The 21,756-nt window shown below is 38.2% G+C and overlaps 1 protein-coding gene across 1 annotated transcript in view; it reads right to left on the bottom strand.

Annotated features, from left to right (window-relative positions):
* Positions 1-21,756, bottom strand: part of LOC126481458 (uncharacterized) — a 331,508-nt gene that overhangs the window by 191,860 nt on the left and 117,892 nt on the right. The window contains exon 4 of the mRNA XM_050105231.1: positions 3,004-3,137. Within this exon, the coding sequence (XP_049961188.1) occupies positions 3,004-3,137 (134 nt within the window). The remainder of the gene's footprint in view (positions 1-3,003; positions 3,138-21,756) is intronic.

Below are 21,756 nucleotides of genomic sequence, written 5' to 3'. Positions count from 1 at the left end.
CTCAAAGTGTGAAAATGTTTTTTTTTTGGAATGTTTGCGTAGCGGGTTTCTGTATTTACTGATAAGCGGAGCCCGTGACGTTCGGATTACTGATTTACTTCAAACTTTGTACGCTTTTAATAGTCCATTAGGATAACAGAGTGTGGAAATAGTGAGGCGCACCACTTAGGCGAATTCGAGAAAGTCGCAAGAGAAATTGTGCGCGTCATTGACGAACCGGTGCCTTGATACCCTGAGAGGGAGCTGGCAGCGGTCATGTGGTTAGCGTTCAAGCTCCGTAATCGGTGGACCGCTGGATTGAGTCCCCCTCACCTTCTTTTTTTCTATTTTTTCAACACTAGTCAAATTATTCCCTCATACCAGATTTGAAAGGTAATACGATGGAAGGACTTGTGTAGCAGCATGGAGTTTTGTTGAATTTTCGAAGTTATTTTTATGTTTGCTGAATTTTATTATTACAACATTTATTATGCGACTTTTGTTTCAATGAGCAAGGTGTCCCATTTTCTAAGGCGTGTTCTGCCACGGCTGATTTTTCTGGATAGCGTAGGCGCAAGCACCTCTCGTGTTCCATCCGGCGTTGCTCCACACTGCGTGGTCTGGCCGACGTAGTAACAGCCACACTGACATGGTATCTTGTACACTCCAGGCGCTCTAAGCCCTAGATCGTCCTTCACGCGCCTCATGAGCTGACGAAAAAAAGTTTATTAATTCATATCACCACGAAACCATGCATTCATACTTGGTCTCACACTATTGCATATACATTGTGAAGAATTATTGCAACCGGTAATGTCAATTTTCTTACAAATATCAATGCCTTTATTGTGATTTCCAATACTATATGTGTGAAATAATGTAAAAAAATTTAAAAAATCGTAAGTGGGACTCGACCCAGCGATCCGCCGATTACGGAGCTTGAACGCTAACAACATGACCGCCACCATTTCGTGCTCAGCGCACCGATACATCATTGAAGGGTAAAACTTCCCTTGCGATTTTCTCAGAAGCGCTTAAGTAGTACGCCTTACTACATGCATATTACGTTTTCCTGATGGACTACTAAAAGTGTACAGAATTTTAAGTTAATCAGTGACACGAGATCGCGACTTCCCATTGTTACTTCAATGCGGCAGGCTGGCCTGCTTGCCTTTCCTCGTCATTAGTCCACGTGGTGGAATTGATCTGGGGCTGGCTCGTATCCTCGCATCCGAGAAGAAGCACTTTCTGCGCGTGTCTATCTGGGCGAGTTAGGTTGCAACAGTTGGGCAGAGATGAAAAGGAACTTCACAGGACAGACTATCGCGGAAAGATACATCAGACCAGTCTTGTAACTGAACACCATCACCACAGCCACCACCACCACCACCACCACCACCACCACCACCACCACCACCACCACCAACAACAACAACAACAACCAAATGTAGCATGAAATACATTCATGCTCATAAATGAGGGATAATGTTGATACATGGTGCAAAACGCTCTGGTGGGCGGTCTGCGGGTTTAAATCACCTCGGGGTATGACCATGCGGTGCATTTGACCTGCGGTCGTCGCACGGTGGCGCTGGCAGCAGTCCGCATACGCACAGGTGTGTTGGTGCATGTCAGAGTACGGTGCAGCGAGTAAGTGTGCAGACTTTTCAGACGTGCTAACAGTGACTGTTTATTGAAAATGGCTCAAAGAACACATATTGATGACGTTATCAGGGGTAGAATACTAGGGCGACTGTAGGCTGGTCAAACACAGCAGGTCGCAGCACGGGCCCTCCATGCGCCACAAAGTGTGATCTCAAGATTATGGCAACAATTCCATCAGTCAGGAAACGTGTCCAGGCGCTACAGTACTGGACGTCCACAGTGAACAACACCACAAGAAGGCCGATACCTCACCATCAGTGCCCGCAGACGGCCACGGAGTACTACAGATAGTCTTGCTCGGAACCTTACTGGAACCACTGGAACAGTTGTCTCCAGACACACAGTCCACAGACGACTGAACAGACACGGTTTATTCGCCTGGAGACCTGCAAGGTGCATCATTTCACTGACCCCTGGTCACAGGAGAGCCCGTACAGCCTGGTGTCAAGAACACAGTACATGGTCATTGGAACAGAGGTCCCAGGTTATGTTCAAGGACGAGTCCAGGTATAGTGTGAACAGTGATTCTTGCCAGGTTTTCATCTGGCGTGAGCCAGGAACCAGATACTAACCCCTTAACGTCCTTGAAAGGGATCTATATGGAGGTCGTGGTTTGATGGTGAGGGTTGGGTTTATGATTGGTGCACGTACATCCCTTCATGTCTTTGACAGAGGAACTGTAACAGGTCAGGTGCCTAGGGACGTCATTTTGCACCAGTATGTCCGCCTTTTCAGGGGTGCGGTGGGTCCCACCTTCCTCCTGATGGATGATAACGCACGGTCCCACCGAGCTGCCATTGTCGAGGAGTACGTTGAAAGTGAAGATATCAGGCGAATGGAGTGGCCTGCCTGTTCTCCAGACCTAAACTCCATCTAGCCCGTCGGGGATGCTCTCGGTTGACGTATCGCTGCACGCCTTCAAACCCCTAGGACACTTCAGGAGCTCCACAGGCACTGGTGCAAGAATGGGAGGCTATACCCCAGCAGCTGCTCGACCACCTGATCCAGAGTATGCCAACCCGTTATGCGGCCTATGTACGTGTGCATGGTGATCATATGCCGTACTGACGTTGGGGTACATGCGCAGGAAATAGTGGCGTTTTAGCACATGTGTTTCGGGACGGTTTTCTCAACTTATCACCAATACCGTTGACTTACAGATCTGTGTCGCGTGTGTTTCCTATGTGCCTATGCTATTAGCGCCAGTTTTGTGTAGTGCCACGATGTGTGGCACCACATTCTGCAATTATCCTTAATTTATGAACATGAGTGTATTTTGCTAACGTAAGTGATTTCCGGAGTTTTCTCACCGGCGCACTAGAAAGCTACGGAATGAACTCGTTCTGTCGTGTCACTCACCAGTTGATTGTTGACGTCCAAGCCGTAGGCCACGGTGGCCAGCACGTCCAGCGTGAGGCAGGCGGTCGCGGCCAGCGCCCACGCGTAGCTCGACAGCAGGCACGCCATGCCGGACACGCGGCGCAGCGACACCACTGCAACACACAAGTTACCTCCTGCAGCACGTCCTCTGCAGTGCCGTTGCTGGTCCAGACGCTCCGCTACCAACTTCTGCAATACGAGGCGCATCTAAAAAGCTCGGTGATTGACCTCTATTTGAATGACCATCATCATCATCATCAGCAGCAGCAGCAGCAGTCGAAAATACCTCCAACAGACTTGTCGTTACATAAAAGATTCACTCGAGCTGCTCATGTTTTCTTATGCCATCTACCCACTTTCCCTTACAAGGGATCCCCCCCAGATTTAGTGCTAAGACGACCCAGTGGACAGCCCGTCAAAAATTGAACAAAGATCATGCATGAAAACAGGAAGAAGTTGTACTCAGCAGTGAAAAAAGAAGCAAAATCGAAACAGCGTACGATCCAAGCTCAAGATGTAGAACATCGAGGAAAGTTCAGTAGCCGCAGCGTCGTGGTTATGTGGTCACGATCTTAGACTGCAAAGAGGGATTTCCGTGTTCAAATACCCCTCGTGCCCAATTTTTGTTTTTCTTTTCAGGAGATTATGAACAGTCTGTCCGGTCATAGACGTGTCTCCTAGTTTTACTCAAATTCGTGTCCGTGCTATGGTGTAAAGTGCATTTGCAACAGCGAGATGAAACGAAGGGATTTCCAGATATGCGTACATCCTATTCGTTCTGCACAAGTACCACATATTATAACTCTTGCATTCCGTCCTTCGTTGCAACGTAGTTCACACCAGTTTAGTTGCTCTTTCCATTTCTGTGAGAGGTCTATGCGGCATCTCGCCTGCTCTCATTTTTCATCACACTTACTTGCGACAGTAATGCATTCTTTAACCAATCTATAGTGTGACAATCGCCAAGACTACAGAAGGAGGATGGGCACATCAGTAACCAGACGGAGAGTTCATAATTTTATGAAAAAAAGATACACTGATGCGCCAAAGAAACTGGTATAGGCATGTGTATTCAAATACAGAGATATGTAAACATGCAAAACACGGCGCTGCGGTCGGCAACGCATATATAAGACAACAAGTGTCTGACGCACTTGTCAGATCGGTTACTGCTGCTGCAATGGCAGGTTATCGAGATTTCAGTGAGTTTGAACGTGGCATTATAGTCGGCGCACTAGCGATGGGACACAGCGTCTCCGAAGTAGCGATGAAGTGAGGATTTTCCCATACGACCATTTCACAAGTGTAGCGTGGATATCAGGAGTCCGGTAAAACATCAAATCTCAGATATCGCTACGGCCGGAAAAAGGTCCTGCAAGAACGGGGCCAATGACGACTGAAGAGAGTCATTCAGCGCGACAGAAATGCAACCCTTCCGCAAACTGCTGCAGATTTCAATGCTGGGCCATCAAGAAGTTTAGCGTGCGAACCATTCAACGAAACACCACCGATATGGGCTTTCGGCGCCGAAGGCCCACTCGTCTACCATTGATGACTGCACGACACAGAGCCTTACGCCTCGCCTGCGCCCATCGTCATCGGCATTGGACTGTTGATAACTGGAAACAGCTTGGTTGGACGAGTCTCGTTTCAAATTGTATCGAACGAACGGACGTGTACGGGTACTGAGACAATCTCAAGAATCCATGCACCCTGCAAGTCAGGAGGGGACTGTTCCGGAGCCTCTGTTACGGTGTGAGGCGTGTGCAGTTGGAGTGATATGGGACCCCTGATACGTCTAGATACGACGCTGACAGGTGAGACGTACGCAAGCACCCTGTCTGATCAGACAAGATGTATCCATTCATGTCCATTGTGCATTCCGACGGACTTGGGCAATTACAGCAGGATAATGCGACACCCCATACGTCCAGAATTTCTGCCGAGTGACTCCAGAAATACTCTTCTGAGTCTAAACACTTCCGCTGACCACCAAACTCCCCAGACATGAACATTACAGAGCATATCTGGGATGCCTTGCAACGTGCAGTTCAGAAGAGATTTACAACCCCTCGTACTCTTACGGATTTATAGACAGCCCAGTAGGATTCATGGTGTCAGTTCCCTTCAGCACTACTTCAAACAGTAGTAGAGTCTATGCCACGTCGTGTTGCGGCACTTATGCGTGCTCGCAGGTGCCCTACACGATATTAGGCAGGTGCACCAGTTTCTTTGGCTCTTCAGTGTATATATGGGGTGCGAGGGAGATTTGAGCACGGATCTCGCGCTATATAGTCCAACACCGTGACCACACAGCAAGGACGTCGTGTGCCTTGCAAGTTTCCTGATGTTGAACATTTGAGCTTGGACCGTTCGCTGTTTCTATTTTGCTTCTTTTTTTACAGTTCAACACGCCTTCTTTCTGTTTTCGTGCATGATCTGTCTTCAGGTTTTGACAGGCTGTCCACTGGGACATTTTTTCACTATATCTGAGAAGGGTGGGATGGGGAGTTTCCCTTGTTAGATCAGTGGTCAGCAACCTTTCAGAGGCCAAAGGCTCTCAAAGAAATCGAATGTCAGCATACACAACCGCCCACTCGCACCCCCTACGGAGCTTAACACCTGAATAATCTGTTTAGCCTGAAAGGCTACTCAAAATTCCTATTTTACATTGCCTCTGCAGAATTTAGTGCACATTCAAAGAAGTACACTCATTTGCTTTATTGTTAAACGAAGAAATAACGAGAGATGCGCCAATTCATGCAGTTCCTTACGTTTCTTTTACTCTGGTTTTTATTTCTATCTTTGGTCGAAAATGCACATTGTACCCAAATCCTGCCGTGAATGTAATCGTTATTCCTTAGGCTTTTCCCGGTGAGAAGGGGTACTGGCTATTAACTTTTCGACAAAATGTTACCAATTCTGATCAACAGTGAAGAGTTTCACGACCGGATGTCATAGTTGCTGACAAGTATTCCATACTGTATGGCCGTGGTCGAAGAAACTTTTCGGTTCTTGATGTTTTGTCTGGAGCTGAGCTGGTCATCTTCGGAATATACTAGATACGACTCCTGAAGATGTCCAGCGCAGCTGTGGACGAAACCTCAGGAACCGAAAAGTTTCTTCGACCACAGCCACACAGCCCGGAAGACTCATCAGCAACTGTTACTAGTTCTGCTTCATCAAATTTTATTTTCAGGACGTTGTCTCTACGAAAGTCCTGACAATTGTCTTCGAATTCCGTAGTTATTTGTCTATTTTACAAATAAGAAAAATATTTCCTGACTGAATTTATAACACTAGGAAAGATTTCCAAATTACAGCACGATAAACAAAACCTTTTTGTAGCCACAGAGTATAGCTGTTACAGCTGTCAAATAAGCGGTGACATAATTATTGCTCTAAAGAAAAGTAAGAGATTCTGAAAATTGTAGTAGAAAACAACTCATATCTAGTATAACCAACCGTCATTACTCCAAAAACACTAATGGAATGTAATTAAAACAAAGAGACAGCGACAGAACCACGATAAAGTATGGATGTCAGATCCATCTCACGTATGTAACGAATTTTATAATATTTTTTAATTAATATTTACCTATTATATAAGAAATATTGTACCAAACTTATGTATCATTTACTTACAGATGACCTGAAGATTATTTTCCGAGATAAGCGTGTAGTAACGAATAAAACGATCTAACTTAGCAGCGTTTTTGGAATCTTAATAATGTAATGTCCTTAAAAAATCTATTGCGTATGACAGGTACTGACTGCTACTATGGGATTTATAGTAAAGAAAATAAATACAGTAAAGAACGTAAACAGAAACGTAAAATGGCCTAGAATATATCTGTGGTAACCGAAAAAGAGTGAATGTGAAATTTCGCCATCAGCATGTGCAACTAGTCTTGAATTACTGCAACGAGACAGAGCTGAAATCCAGAACCTGCTGAGGAACTTACAATACTGAGGGTTGCTGACAGAGGAAAGGAAGGACGCTAATACTTAAGTGCTTGGATTGTGTTTAACGTGACACCTTGTCGCACCCGAAGCACTGCATTTCGCTTCCCTGTAATCAAACTGATACTGTGATACACATCCAAACACATGCGCTTACCGCACAAACGCCTGTTGCTGATTGTCTGTCACTCTATATCTGCAGCTCCACAACGGTGCATTTCCTACCAATGGTCATCTCGAAAGTCATGCTCGTTTCGACGTACAACCCCCCCCCCCTTTAAACCACCACCCTCCTCCCTGCGCTGACGTTGTTGTAAGATTGATTTACTCTGCTCTTAATTGTTTCTTATGACTTGCCTTTCTCCTTGTGAACCAGAATAAAGTACAGGGGCACGGGTTTTACTTGGCAGTCAACTTCAAAGTGATGGTGAATGTGGTAATACTCCACCATGATAGTTATGTATACCCTGAGTCGGGTGTTTCACCAGTTACTGGGTGGCTACTAGCAGAGCTCCTTTCGAAGGGTTTTGAAGCAGCTTTGTTATCAGAACAATAGTTGTTGAATGCAAGGTGAAGTTTCTCAAAACCAACCTGGAGTTTATATGTTGACATAATGTAATCTGGACAAAACTTTGCTGTTGCGCCTGATATATGTTTTTCAGGAAATATCGTGTTCAGCAAATATTGTAGGACATACTGCACGTAATCAACCATTCCCCCCACTCCCCTACTGCTCCGTAACACATTTTTGCTTATTCCTACCCTGACATTTATCCTTTCAACTTTAATACCAAACTGATAGTTCCTTTCTAAACTACTGCACATCCACTGAAATAGTATCAGTTGGATGTCGTGTCAGCATTAAAAACTGCTTGACGCTGCTGATTCAAGAGACTAACCAATCACTCACGCGTCCTTGAATTTCTAGCCTGCGTTTCCGTGATCATGTATGTTCATAAAACGTTGTCGGCTATTTCCAGCGTCTGGAGACACAGTACCGCAGCATCGTCTCGGAGTATGGTCCACCACCCATAAAATTATTATACAGGGTTCAGTAGTTACACAGAGGGACTTGTGCAGGATGAATTAGTGTTGACAGCGGCATCAAACCAGTTTTAGGTCTCAAAGACCTAAATAACATAAAATATTTGAGCTTTCCCGTAATTTTAATTTCAGAAATTACATTACGTTTTACAGAGAAAAATAACTGTACAAGGCTGGATAAAAAAGTAATGCTTTCTGTGTCATAAATAAATTAATAATGGACATGTAACAGCAGAATTACTGCATATCATACGCCCGCCCGGTTGGCCTGAGGTCTAACGCACTGCTTTCCGGGCGGGAAGACGTACCAGCCACCGGCGCGAATCCGCCTGGCGGATTACTGTCGAGGTCCGGTGTGCCGGCCAGTCTGTGGATGGTTTTTAAGGCGGTTTTCCATCTGCCTCGGCGAATCCGGGCTGTTTCCCCTCATTTCGCCTCAGTTACACAATGTCGGCGATTGCTGCGCAAACACTGTTTCCACGTACGCGTACACCATAATTACTCTACCACACAGACATTTGAGTTGCGCTTGTCTGGTGTGAGACGTTCCCGGGAGGGGGGGAGGGGTCCACTGGGGGCCGAACCACACAATAACCTTGGGTTCGGTGAGGAGTGGCGGTGGGGTGAGTGGACTGCTGTAGCCTGCTGTGCAGTTATGAACTACTGAGGGCTACGGCGGGGACGAAGCCGCTCCGTCGTTTCTAGGTCCCCAGTCCCATACAATACAATACATGTCATACAGTGAACTGCCTGTGCACCACACTACCGTTCAACATAGTTACCATGCAGTAATCAAAACCACTTTGGAAAAGTTCAGTTCTTCTTCCTGAGCCATTATTTTAATATCCTAGGTTTCGGTTTTGATTGTCAGCTCTAACGCGTCTGCCTCCTCAAGTTGGTAAACTATCAGAAAAGAAAACAACGAAGACGAGACACTAAAACAACGACAAATGAAAAATAATAAGAAGAATAAAATGGTGGAAGGGTAGGAGCGATGCTGGACCACTGGGCAAGGGCAGCTATGGGACCCGTGGGTCAGCGACGGGGTACCTCACGAACCCCTCAAGTGGTCGATGAAACAAAAGTGTCCTACCTCACAGAAAGAAGTAGAAACCACCTTCAAGAGTAAAACGTAAAACCAGATCAACCGCTTTGGCATCGTCTGCTAGCACCAGAGACAGCACACCAGCAATTTTAAGGTCTCACAGTAGGATGGCCAAATTAGGGAAGTCTAGTATTATGTGGGCCACTGTGACACAGGCACCACACCAACACTGGGGTGGATCCTCATGTCGCAGGATGTTGCATTAGATCAGCCAAATGCGGCCAATGTGAGGATGACAGAACGGTGGATTCCCTATGAAAAGCACGAAGGAAAGACTGCCACATGGATATGGTCCACTGTAGTATTCTCAGCTCTCTTGGAGAAACTAGAGCACACCATTCCATGCTCCTAGCTTCCAACAATTAACGTTGCGGTATCGATCTGCTTCTGGTACCCGCATCTCCAGAGTCGGCATCCTGGTAACCAATTTGGCGATCTGGTCAGCATTTTCGTTCCCTGTGGTCCCAACGTGTTCAGGGATCCAGACGATGATGACTGACTGTCAAGCTTGATGGATATCAGAAAGGACTCTGTGTTGGATCAAAGGAAGATCTGGTATCTCTTAGGTGTTGTGAGGGTAGTTTCGTCGTCTTAACTTACTGACGCAGCGTTTAGTATTATTCGTCTGCTATTTCAAATATTTGCTTAAATGTGTCGTATAGTACCATTGCCGAAGCTTCGAGTGGCAAAGATCCAACAAGAGAGAAAACTGGCCACAAGAATATTCGATGGTCATCTGAAATAATGATTGAATTGTTGAAAGTAATGGTATCGCTGTACATTTTTTTGCGAAGTGGTTCCAAGATGGTATAGCATGGGTAACTGGTTCCAAAATTGTTTTACATGGGTCTTATGGTCAGTTTCAGTGGAAGAGTCGCAGTGAAAATGTGATGCTGAGAAGCTACAGTGAAGGAGTCGTGCTGCACAGTCACGTTCACACCGTGGATTTCTCAGTGGAGGTGGAGATATTAGCGGTTGGACGGATAGTCGCAGTGAAGTGCTACAACTTGCACTAATAACAGTATGGGTGCTTTCAGGTCAGAGTGACTACTGGTCGTTTATAGCCGATCTGTTTAACACTAAGTTTTTTTCCAGAAATTACTGTCTGGTGGTCCCAATTGTTAATAACCTTACAACGTTACTAGTAAGACAGATCTTATCAAGCAGTAATATGAAGTATGGGCTCAAATAATTCGTTGGAAACGTTCATTGAGAGCGCTGTACTAAGACCAAGCACTTATTGTCGATACGTAAATTGAGTGCTCAAGTACTGTTCGGAATTGTCCCATAGAGTTTGGGATATGTTCCTGCAATGGAATGTTTGCTGTGTTTTTGTATATGTGATTAGCACACACTGAGAGAGAGTCGAGAGTTTGCTTTGTTTACTTGGAAGATTTGCACACATTAAGAGGATAGTGTTGTACATTGTTTGTGTGACTATTTGTAACATATTTGAATGGACAGGCACTAACGAATTTTCGGAACGAAACTATGTTTTGGTCGTACAGAGTTGACTGCGTCGAGAATGACTCTTCAGACGAAATCTGGAATCATCTGTGAAAAGAACATTGGTCCACAGTTCGACTGTCCACGTGGCATGTTGACAACTCCACTCTAGACGTTCCCTTCTGACATGACGCGTCTGAAGTACACAAGCAGCCGGTCTTCGACAGTAAAAACCAATCTGCTGAAGCCTTCTGTACACCATTTGCTTCGATACATGTCCAGTGGATGCTGCAGTCAGATGGCAGTTGCTTTGCAGTACTAAGGCGACACTGTTGTGCCCTTATAGCCAAATAATGGTCCTCTCTTTTTGATATCAGTTGATCGGCCTTATCCTGGTCTTTGAGATGCTGTTTCGATCTCTATAAATTGTAGCCACATCCGAGAAGTAACAGAACGATTCACATTAAGCCTTTGGGTCAAATTAGTTTGCGACTGTCCTGTTTCCAGTCTTCTTATGGCCTTCCACCACAGAGAGTCTGGGAGGCGTCTTCTATGTGCCATACTGCAGTGTCTGTCACTGTACACACAGCGACTGTGGATGTGGGACTACCAGAAAACACTACCCCCTTTGATAGATGCCCTGAAGTCGTCGTTGACATGGTTGACTGGAATGCCATCTTCAGTGCACAACACGATTGTACGGACATCTGTTGACATTTAGTGGGATTATACCATGAATTACATATGGCTCGGGGAAATAGCGGTTTGCTGCTTTAATTTTGGACACTAATGAACTTAATAATACCTGGTATTAATGGTTTATACTTGTATAAGCATTTCAGGTACAGTCTTGTGCACAGTTGCTCCTATTAATTTAAAAAAAGAAATCTTGCGCTGGTATAGATTATTACCGGTTTTAGGATCAGTGTACCTAATTATTTCATCATCAACATATGCAAATCTTAAGCACTGAAACCCGATTTACTTTATGCAGAATTCGGATTCGCAAACGTTAGAAAACTTTCTCTCACTTTTACATGACTAACAATAAGCCCAGACAGTTGGGGTGCATATAATCCACACAGGGGAGGGGTGGGGGGTGAGGGGACATACTGGGGTGGCGACAGGGAGTGCATCTGGACGCAACTTACACTAACCATGTTAAACCCGTTAATAACCTTGCCAATACGAGAAAATGCCAAAAGAAGAAGAAGAAGAGGAAGAAAATCAGGACATAGAGTGCAAATGGTACTCGGAGCTAAAGGTGTTGCCATAAGAGAGGAATTCATGGACAGCCACCTTGTACCAGTCAAAAGACTGTATATTGTAATTCGTGCTGTTCTAAGTGACAGTAACCAGCGTAAACCAATTTATGTAGTGACCACGTGAGGTGTTGCTTGCGCATTGATAAAACGTGTTTTACCTCATTGATTTGGCTTTATAAAGTCCATTATATGGAGTTGTAACTAAATATCTGATCTGATTTCAATTCCTATGTTCACTTATCTGTTATTTGAATGCTTTGGCGTCACTTCCATTATCCAGCCTATGCCATCACATGTTGCGAAATCAAACTTTTGTCTCCAGTAATTGATACAAGTGGTATATGTATACTGGTTCTGGAGCAAAGAATATAATTATTTTTAAAATTCTCAGATTTAAGGTTTTAGTTTTGTTGCTTCCCCCATTCAAAAATCTACCAATATCCATGAATGATATTTTCATTTCATTAAGAAAATATCTCTTTGGAATTAAAATTTAATATTCAAGAAATTAAACTTAAAAATGCAAAAATTCTGAAGTTTATTAAATTTCAATTACATGAACCAAACGGTCTTTATTTTATTTATTACCTCAATAAATAAAATTAAATCCAAAATATTCTGTAATTAATCATTATCTTCAGAAAAAAATTTAGTATAACGATGTGCAAGAGTAATTTCGTATTTATCACCTAAAGGTTATAAAATCTTTTCACCATATTTAGTTGTCAAAATTTCAGCATTTGAAATATTGTTAGATTTTTTCAGTTCTTATGATTAATTTAGTGAACACTTCCATACACTCATTGCTATAACTGTTAAGTTTACTTACTATATTTTCAATGCTACCATTCATGTTCATTTCGTTTTGCTTTTATTTATGTAGATAAGAAAATTAATATGTTTATCAATATTTTAATTTTTGCAAATCTAAATTTGTTTAGTTCTTATCTTCTTCATCTTTCTGGAAACATTTCAAAAGCAACTGTAAAAATAAACATAATATTTTTATAAGTATTTATATTTTTTATTCATTTGTGTAATTAAAAATTTTCAGTTGAAGTTCTTTGTTGTGATTCATAGTTAAATTTTTTACTGCATATAATTTTATATGAAATTGTTTCATTAGCTATATTTTCATTAAAAATGCACATAATTCTTTTAGTCAGATTTATGATAGAATAGGATAATTTCGAATAATATTGAATGGATTTACATTTACATCACTATTTAATTGTGTTATTTTTTTAAAATCTCTAAAATCATGGTAACACTATGGAATAATTCTTGAGGAAAAACTTCGTTTCTTCCATTTTTTACATAAATATTTTGTAATTTTACATTATCAAAAAAAGAAGAATCATTTAACTAATTTTTTTCGATTAGCTTGGTAAACAACAAAAATTACAATAATTAGTAATATCTAATTCTAAATTTTTTTCCTTTTAATACACGAAGTACAATAATTTGCAGTTCAAAAAGAGAAAAAGGAAATTTTTTGATTTTTCAGTCTTCCTTGTTTCAGTTCAAGGGGATATCCTGGTTCATATTTAACAACAGGAACACGAATTTCTATACTTTTTACATCAATTTTATCTTCTTTTGGAAGTGTACTATTGTTATCATTAGCAGGCCATCGAAGAATACATTCTTCTTGACCTTTTCTTGAACCTGAAGTGGAAATTACTGTTAAATCTCCTTCCAAAATTATTTCTTTAAAATCCTTTAAAAAAATCCACCAAATTATTCTAATGGATAAAGTATTTCATTTTATTCGTTATTAATTTTATTACTGCTAAGAATGGTTCCTCCCATAGTTAATTAATTTGATGTAGATGAAGTTAATAGGATAAGAGTTCATGAAGAAATGAATGGATGTTCTATTGTACATAAAATATTATTTCCTTTTATAGTTGTAATATCAAACAATTTTAACACATAATTATCAATTATTTGATTTTTTGATTTACTATTGTATGCTGAAAAATCCACTCCATCTGTGTGAAATAATCTAATGTTATATAAAGTAGTGAACAATAAGGATTAATTTATCTGTCACCAAGATTAATATTATTTTGTGTTTCTTTGTTGCAAAGATTTATATTATTTTTGTTTTCTCATTAGCAAGAAATGAGTAAAACTGATATCTCTCAACTTTATTCACGATTTAGTAAGTAAAAAGTTTATGAATTCCTTTTTAAAGTTACTAATACACAAGTACCTACAATTTTCGTCAGTGACAGAAATTATTAAATTTTAAATAGTATAAAAAATTGGAATAAAATATAATAATTTGGTTAATAAATTACTGGTCCTCCAAATTTAGCATTTGGTTTAAATGAAGAAATTATATTAATTTCTCTATGAAAATGATCATTATGTTTAACAAACAATCTGTGAGATAGATAAAAGTTTACATTTATTAATTCATATGGAATAATATTAGGAACATTATTGGCAGTTGCTTTTTCATTACCTTCAATAACTTTATTATTAAATCCTAAAATTTGAACAATACAATCTTCTTTATCCATAAATGAAGTAACTCTGTATAAATGTTGTCTTGTTTAATGAGTATATTATGATTTTCTGATTGAAGAAATTTTCTAAATTTTTCAAACTTTATCGACGAAAAAGAAATTTCTACTCTTTCTTCATTAGTATATAACAGATTACTTTTGATGTAATATTTAGAGTTAAAAAAGTTGTATAAAAACATCTTTATAAGTTTCTTTTATTGTAACATCTTTATAAGTTTCTTTTATTGTAACAGTTAATCTTTTCATCAGAACAGATGAATTATGGCTCAATTGAAATAATCTACTCATTTATATTAAACAATTACGCAAATGGATGACAGATTAATAACTAAAAATAATAATTTCTGAAAACAAATAAAAAATAAACATGGTATACTTTTACCTAATTTAATTTGAAGTTGAGTAATAGGTCCAAGTGGCTGTGGAAAAACATTAATGATTCATAATTATATTCTAGGTTCAGGATGGTTAAACTGGAAAAAATTAATCATCTGTACATTTATTCTAGAAGTTTAGATCAAATAAAACATTAAGAATATATAAAACGATGTGAAAAAATTTAAGATAAAATGAATGAGAAAAATTTCTGCTTTTAAAGAAAATAATTATAAAATTAACCTATTAGATTAATGTGACAATAATTCAGTTGTAGTTTTTGAGGATTTAATTCTTTAAAATCAAGATATAGTTTCAGAATATTTTATTACAGATGGACATAAAGGAATAGACTGTTTTTACATAGCTCCAACTTATTGAAAAATATCAAACCAATTAGTTAGAGATAATCTAAGTTTTTAAAATATTTTCAGACAATATGATACAAATTTAAATCATATTTATCATTAATTTGTTGTGTGAGATTTAAAACTTGATTGCTTCTAAGAATTGTGTAGTTAATGTTGGAATAAAGGTCTTTTGTATTTATAGCAATAGATATGATGAGAAAAATTAATAATGGTAAATACTGAGGCAAGCTTAAGCATTTTTCTAACATAAAACGTAAATGTTAAATATAAAATCGTTGAACAAATGGGAGGGGGGAGGGAATCAAATACAAACTGTATTTTTATTCCTGAACATCAGCATGTGGTAGGACTGGCCCTTTGCCTCTTCTATGTTTAGGCTGGACTGTTAGAAGGTGAGGAGAGCATGCTGTTAAATATTTCCCACCATTTCATCAGTAACACTCACAATGTCTGAGCAATAGGTGCACCCCTCCATTGTGCAATGCATAATTATCAAATTTCTTGCTAATGAAGGAGTTACAGTGGCGGAAATTTGCCAAAGATTGACTGCACCATTCGGTGATAAAACATTATCAAGAATGCGTGTGTTTGCCTGGCACAAAAAGTTAGAGGATGGACATGAATGTGTGGAAAATCAGCAATATAATCGCCGTCCTCGGACCAGCATTACAGACAAAAACATTCGTGCAATTAAAGACATATTTGAATACAATTGAAGGGCGAGAGTATAAAAAATAAAAAAAAGTCAGAATCAATTACGGGAGCTATCACAAACGACCTACAGTTCTGTAAAAAGTGTTTCGGATGGGTCCCTAAACATTTGACGAAAAATCTGTAGTTGAGACTTTTGGAGGTCTGTCATAGGCTTACAGCAAGGTTTGCAGAATAAGTTGATGCGTTTTTAAGTCAGATCGTCACCTGAAACGTACCTTTTGTTTACCACAACACTCCAGAATCCAAACAAGCCAGTAAGGAGTGTTGGAGGAAAGGGGAGGCAACACCAGTGAAAGCCAACACTCGACTGTCAGCTGACAAGGTTCTTTCAACGGTTTGTTTCGATCAGTGAGGCATTTTGGTGATTGACTTTTTGCATGAGAAACGCACAATCAATGCTGCTTACTACTGCGAACTGTTGAACAAGACGAGATTTATATATCGCTGCAAAAGACGAGACCAATCGATTCAACAGGTCATCCTCCTCCATGACAATGCGCGACCCCATACTGCAGCTCTGTCTCCAAGCTACAGGAACGCACTAGACTACACTTTATCATCCTCCTTACAGCCTGGACTTACCACCCTGCGGTTCCCATTTATTTGGACCACTTAAAGAAACACTAGGAGGGCGATGATTTGAAGATGACAAGAGTGTGGAAGACTTTGTGCTCAAGTGGCTCGTGACATGACCCAGCTCTTTTTATGATAGGGGCATCAAAAAGCTGCCCATATGTTGGGACAAATGCATTTCGAAAGCAGGAAGATGTGGAAAAATAAATTACAATTGTGTTGAGTTTTTCATTAATGAATTTATATAAAAATAAAATCCCATTTATATTTGATCCAACCTCATAAAAATATTGGACATAAATGTCAAACATAAAAACATTGAATGTAAATGTCAAACACAAAAATGTTTAATGTAAATGTCAAACATAAAAATATGGAACTTAAAAATGAATGTTGAACATAAAAACACTGAACATAAAATCACTGAACATAAAATCGTTGAACAAAATAATTATGAACGTAAAAGCGCTGAATGTGAAATAATAAAATTATTATAATATTTTTATCCTTAACAAATGTTTTGAAAATGTATCCAGAAGTTGTAAAAAAAGAAAAGTAAAGGAACAATTAGAAGAAGAGTTTAAAAAATGGAAAAAACAACCAATAATAGAATATTAAAAAATTAATAAAGGAGATGAAATGCATCTGGTCAAATTAAACAAGGAATCGAAGGTTAAGTCATAATGTATTAAAAGCAATTAAAGAAAGTAGAGAATTTGAAAAACAAATGGTTCTTTACAATCAAAACTTTTAGAAGAATTTAACGATATTCCAACAGTTAAACAATATGCTATTGATAAAAGAGATTATACATTATGTGAATCAGAAAAACATGATTTACTGAATAAACATGGGGAGGAAGTTACAAACAGAAGAAAATCAAAAGACAAAGCTGTTAATAAAGTAAATATAACTAAAACAATGTTAAAACTTATTAGTCATTCTGAAGATAATATATTTGGATTAAAATCAATTCGTACTTCAAATTTATTGGTAAATATTAAGTTGTATTCAGCGCTGATAAATTAAAAATTGGTGTATGAGAATATGAAGTAACTGATGCATCAGTGAATATTTTAACTAAAAAACAAATTACTTTAGATGATTAAAGTAAAAATTTGGTTCTCTATATACAAAATTATTCCATAATTTTAGTGGATTCAAATGCTGCATAATCTGATAATAATCCAAACAAAATTAAATAAAGTAAATAAATGTAATTATTTGATAAAAACAATTGTTGATTATTTTCCTAGTTTTTCAGAAAGAAATCTTAATGACTCATTTCAAAATGTTGGTGAACACTTAGTATAAATAAATGTCAGAAAAACCAGTTGAATATACATATTTAAAGAATGATGTTTGTCAATTAATTGATAGATTAACAGAAATTCATGGAGAACAATCAGCTATAAATAAAAATTATCATATGGGAAGGTTGCAATAACACTGATGTTCAAACATAAACTATATGGTTTTGTTATCAACAATCCAAATGCTATACCTTACGTAATAAGATTCCTCAGTAATTTATAAGATACATTGTGGAAATCAGTAAAACCTATTTGTGACTTAATTGACAGATTAACAGTTATTCATGAAGCAGAAATTGCTAACAACTAAATTTATTTAAGTAAAAAAGCGGAAATAACAAAAATGGTGACAAATAAACTCAGCGACTTTCTTATCAATGATCCAAAAGATATACCATATTTTATGAGAATTTTGAATAACACATCAGATACTCTAGGAAAGGGGAATATGGAAAACGCTTAGTTAATGATGCAATTAATAATTTACCATGTGAAGTGCATTATACTGGTTATAATTGGTGTCACACCGTGTTCAAAGTAAAAGAAAGACTAGCAAGTGGTGATCCAGGAATAAATAAATGAGAAGAAGAATCCAAATGACATGACATAACCTATTATGAGCATAAAGATATAGAATAGAGCCATTGAGCTGATAAAGTACTTCAGTTAGCTGCAAAAGAAAGAATGTATGCAAGTGACGCTACATTAGGAGAAAAATGTAGCTGAAACTGCTGTTAGAGTAACAATGCTATGAAAACGAAAATTAGGATTGGCTTTAGGTGTCGATGAAAATGGATGTGGGTTATAAAACATTTCTTGTGTGTGTGTAACTTTAGTATGGATTATACTAAACTTCCAAGTGGCAAAGTAAAACCATCTCAACTAAAATAAAATAATGAGGAATTAAATAGTGTTGATCAAGTTTTAACTGATGCACAAAAAAGAAAGGGAGATAAAAAATTGGAGGAAATTTAATTATTAAATCAGGTATTTATATTGTGAAACAAATTATCGATTTTTTAATGAAGAAACATATTTTTAGCTGCATTGCCATATCTAGTTACTGGTATATCTGCAGCAAATGTTTATGCAGTTACAAACAAGAAAAAACCTGATAAAGAATAAGAAGGACAAAAAAGACATAATTTATCAATTGAAAAGAATGGAAGTGGATTAAGAAAAAATTTCAATAAAGTAATTAAAAATTTATTAATCCTTTATCTAATTTTGAGATTGAAAAACTAAACAATTAAAAATTATTTTATTTTTTTAGCGTTTTTATGATTGATGAATTATCTGATAAACCAAAAGATTTAGATGGTAGAACAGTTAACTTAGATGCATCTAATCATGGATTTCTTATGTAAGAATAAAGCCATAAATTTTGTTTGTGATTTATTTGGTGGTAATGCACCAAAACATCTAGTAAATTATTTAGTAAAAAATGATTTGGATTATGAGATCGAAATGATACAAAATTTCAAGAAATCTATTTGCAGTCAGTTGTGTTTATTTGTTTTAAAGCTATTGCATATGAATTATAAGTTTGAAGATACTTTAAATTTAATATGACAGCAAAGCACCATTTTGCAGGCGATCTCAACTGCAGAATAGAAATTCAGAGCTATGAAACAAGAGTAGTCATTGAAACCCTAGAAGAAGATGGTTTCACCCTACTGAATGACAGACACATACCTACATATATATGCCACAATGGGAAAAGAACCATTTATATTGCGTGAGCAAGAGGAGAAATAAAGGGAAGTAGTCAACCAATATGGCATGACTCCATCACTCCTATATGAAAGCACATTCCAATGAAGAAAGAAAAATAGATTAAGAAAAATAACAAACCATCAAGAACAAATAACACAAATAGAAACTTTAATAGAGGAAGGAGACCTTGAAAAGGCAACAGACAAAATAGAAGACTTCCTAAAATATTCAGTGATACAAACAAAACCAAAAACAAGAATGGCAAAAAGATGATTCGATGCTGAATGCTACAGCAAAAGGAACACTGTTTTAAAAACGCTTCACAGATTAAGAAACTAGCACAACAAGGAAACATGCAAACTATACACAGTAGAGAGGAAAATCTACAAAAAACTAATAGAAGAGAAGAAAAAAGAATACACAGAAAGAGAGGCAAAAAGAGAAGTGGATGAAGCAGTGGAAGACCCATACATAGCAGCAAGACCAAGAAGACTGGCTCATCTACCAAATATAGACATGAATGAATGGAAAGACCACTTCAGGAAGATATTGAACAAATGAGGAATCCAAACACCCCCAAAGAAAGAGAAACAATATCAAACAAAGGAAAAGACGATGTATGGGAACCTCTAAATGAAGAAGATGTAAGAGAAGTATAAAAGCACTAAAGAACAAGAAAGCAGCATGACCCAATAATATATATATATATATAATATATATATATAATCAACATAAACAAGATGCAAAAGAGGCTCTCCAACACGTATGGATCAAACTATTCAATAAATGCCAGAAAGTTGGGAGAATTCCGACCCAGTGGAGACACTCGATAATAAAAGATCTCTACAAAGGAAGAGGAGACCCAACGGACACAAACACGTACAGAGGCATAGCCTAGAAAATAGTCAGTTCAACATGTTTTCAAAGATAATTACACAAAAAATCAAAGCCTCTGAGGACAGTAACCTCCCAGAACCACAAATGGGTTTCATGTCTGGAAGATCAACACTTATGGAAGTCAAAAACTGGAAAACGCAGTGGGAGACGATAGTGTATGGGCAAGAATTTTCAAGTCAAACTTCGAATAAAATTTAGTCACAGTATCAGACAACCTCTCTTTTCTGAAACTCATTTTGTAGTGGAACAGAGTCTTAGAGGTGACTCAATGAGCCCTTTGCTGTACTTTCTTGCCACTGAAGAAAATTGGAGAAAATGAAGATTTGCACATATATGCATATGCTGATGACATAGCTGTAGGATCAACAGACATAGAAAAGCCGCAGAAAATCATTGTGAAAATAGATAAATGGTGCAGTGAACACAAACTACACATAAACATAACAAAAACCGAAATGGTGATTTTCAGAAAAGGAGGCAAAACACCCAAGAATGCGGAAATGAACATCAGGGGGACAAAAAAAATCTCATCAGACTTTAAATACCTAGGGGTGACATTGCAATCAACAGCCAAATGCTTCCCCAAACATTCAACAGAACATGTAGCCCAAGCAATAATAGCAATACAGGTCACCAAAAACATTTGCCTACTCAGTCTAGAAATTGTCGTGAAATTGTTCAACGCAAAAGCCTTGCCAATTCTGGCCTATGGAATGGATGTTATATGGGACCACCTGACAGAAAAAAATATAGAAATACGAGAAAAGGTAAAACCGATTTATGTAAAAAGAGCACTAGGTCTCTCAAAGACTACAAGATCTCAACTAGTGTACCTGGTAGCGAGAGAGACATTTCTAATTGAAGGCATCAAACTTCGATTATATGATGCCACACACAAAGGCTTCCAGAAATCAACTTAAGTACATGAAGGATAAACAAGAAAAAGTATGGCTGGAGTTCTATGGCACCAAAACAATTACAAGTCACTCATAGACAGCACCATACTTCGAACTGCAGCATGTTATAACCAGATCATTTATTCACAGCTCTCATCATCTAATTTGCAAAAACAAAATTTATCATGACCCAACCACAACACATGTGGGTGAACTGTGTAACGAAGCTTGTGAACGATATCACATAGAGGTGTGGAGTAAAAGTGTGAAACCTATAAATGAATATGAAAAAATGTAAAATGTAAAATGTTAAGCAAAGTAACTGCATATGGCTATTTGACTGCAATTTTATTAAATAAATAAATTTCTTAAATGGACTTTTTAGAAATAATTTATATGCTAAACTCAATAACAATTTAGAAAAAAGAAAAGATTTTCAGTCATTAGAACCAAATGTTAATAATGAATTAATTTCTAAATTTTAAGATTTTGAATCCAAAATCAAAGATTTTGAATC

Source organism: Schistocerca serialis, chromosome 5, assembly GCF_023864345.2.
Source record: "Schistocerca serialis cubense isolate TAMUIC-IGC-003099 chromosome 5, iqSchSeri2.2, whole genome shotgun sequence".
Lineage (NCBI taxonomy): Eukaryota > Metazoa > Arthropoda > Insecta > Orthoptera > Acrididae > Schistocerca > Schistocerca serialis.
Note: the sequence above shows the minus strand (reverse complement) of the source record. Positions and strands in the feature narration are given on the sequence as shown.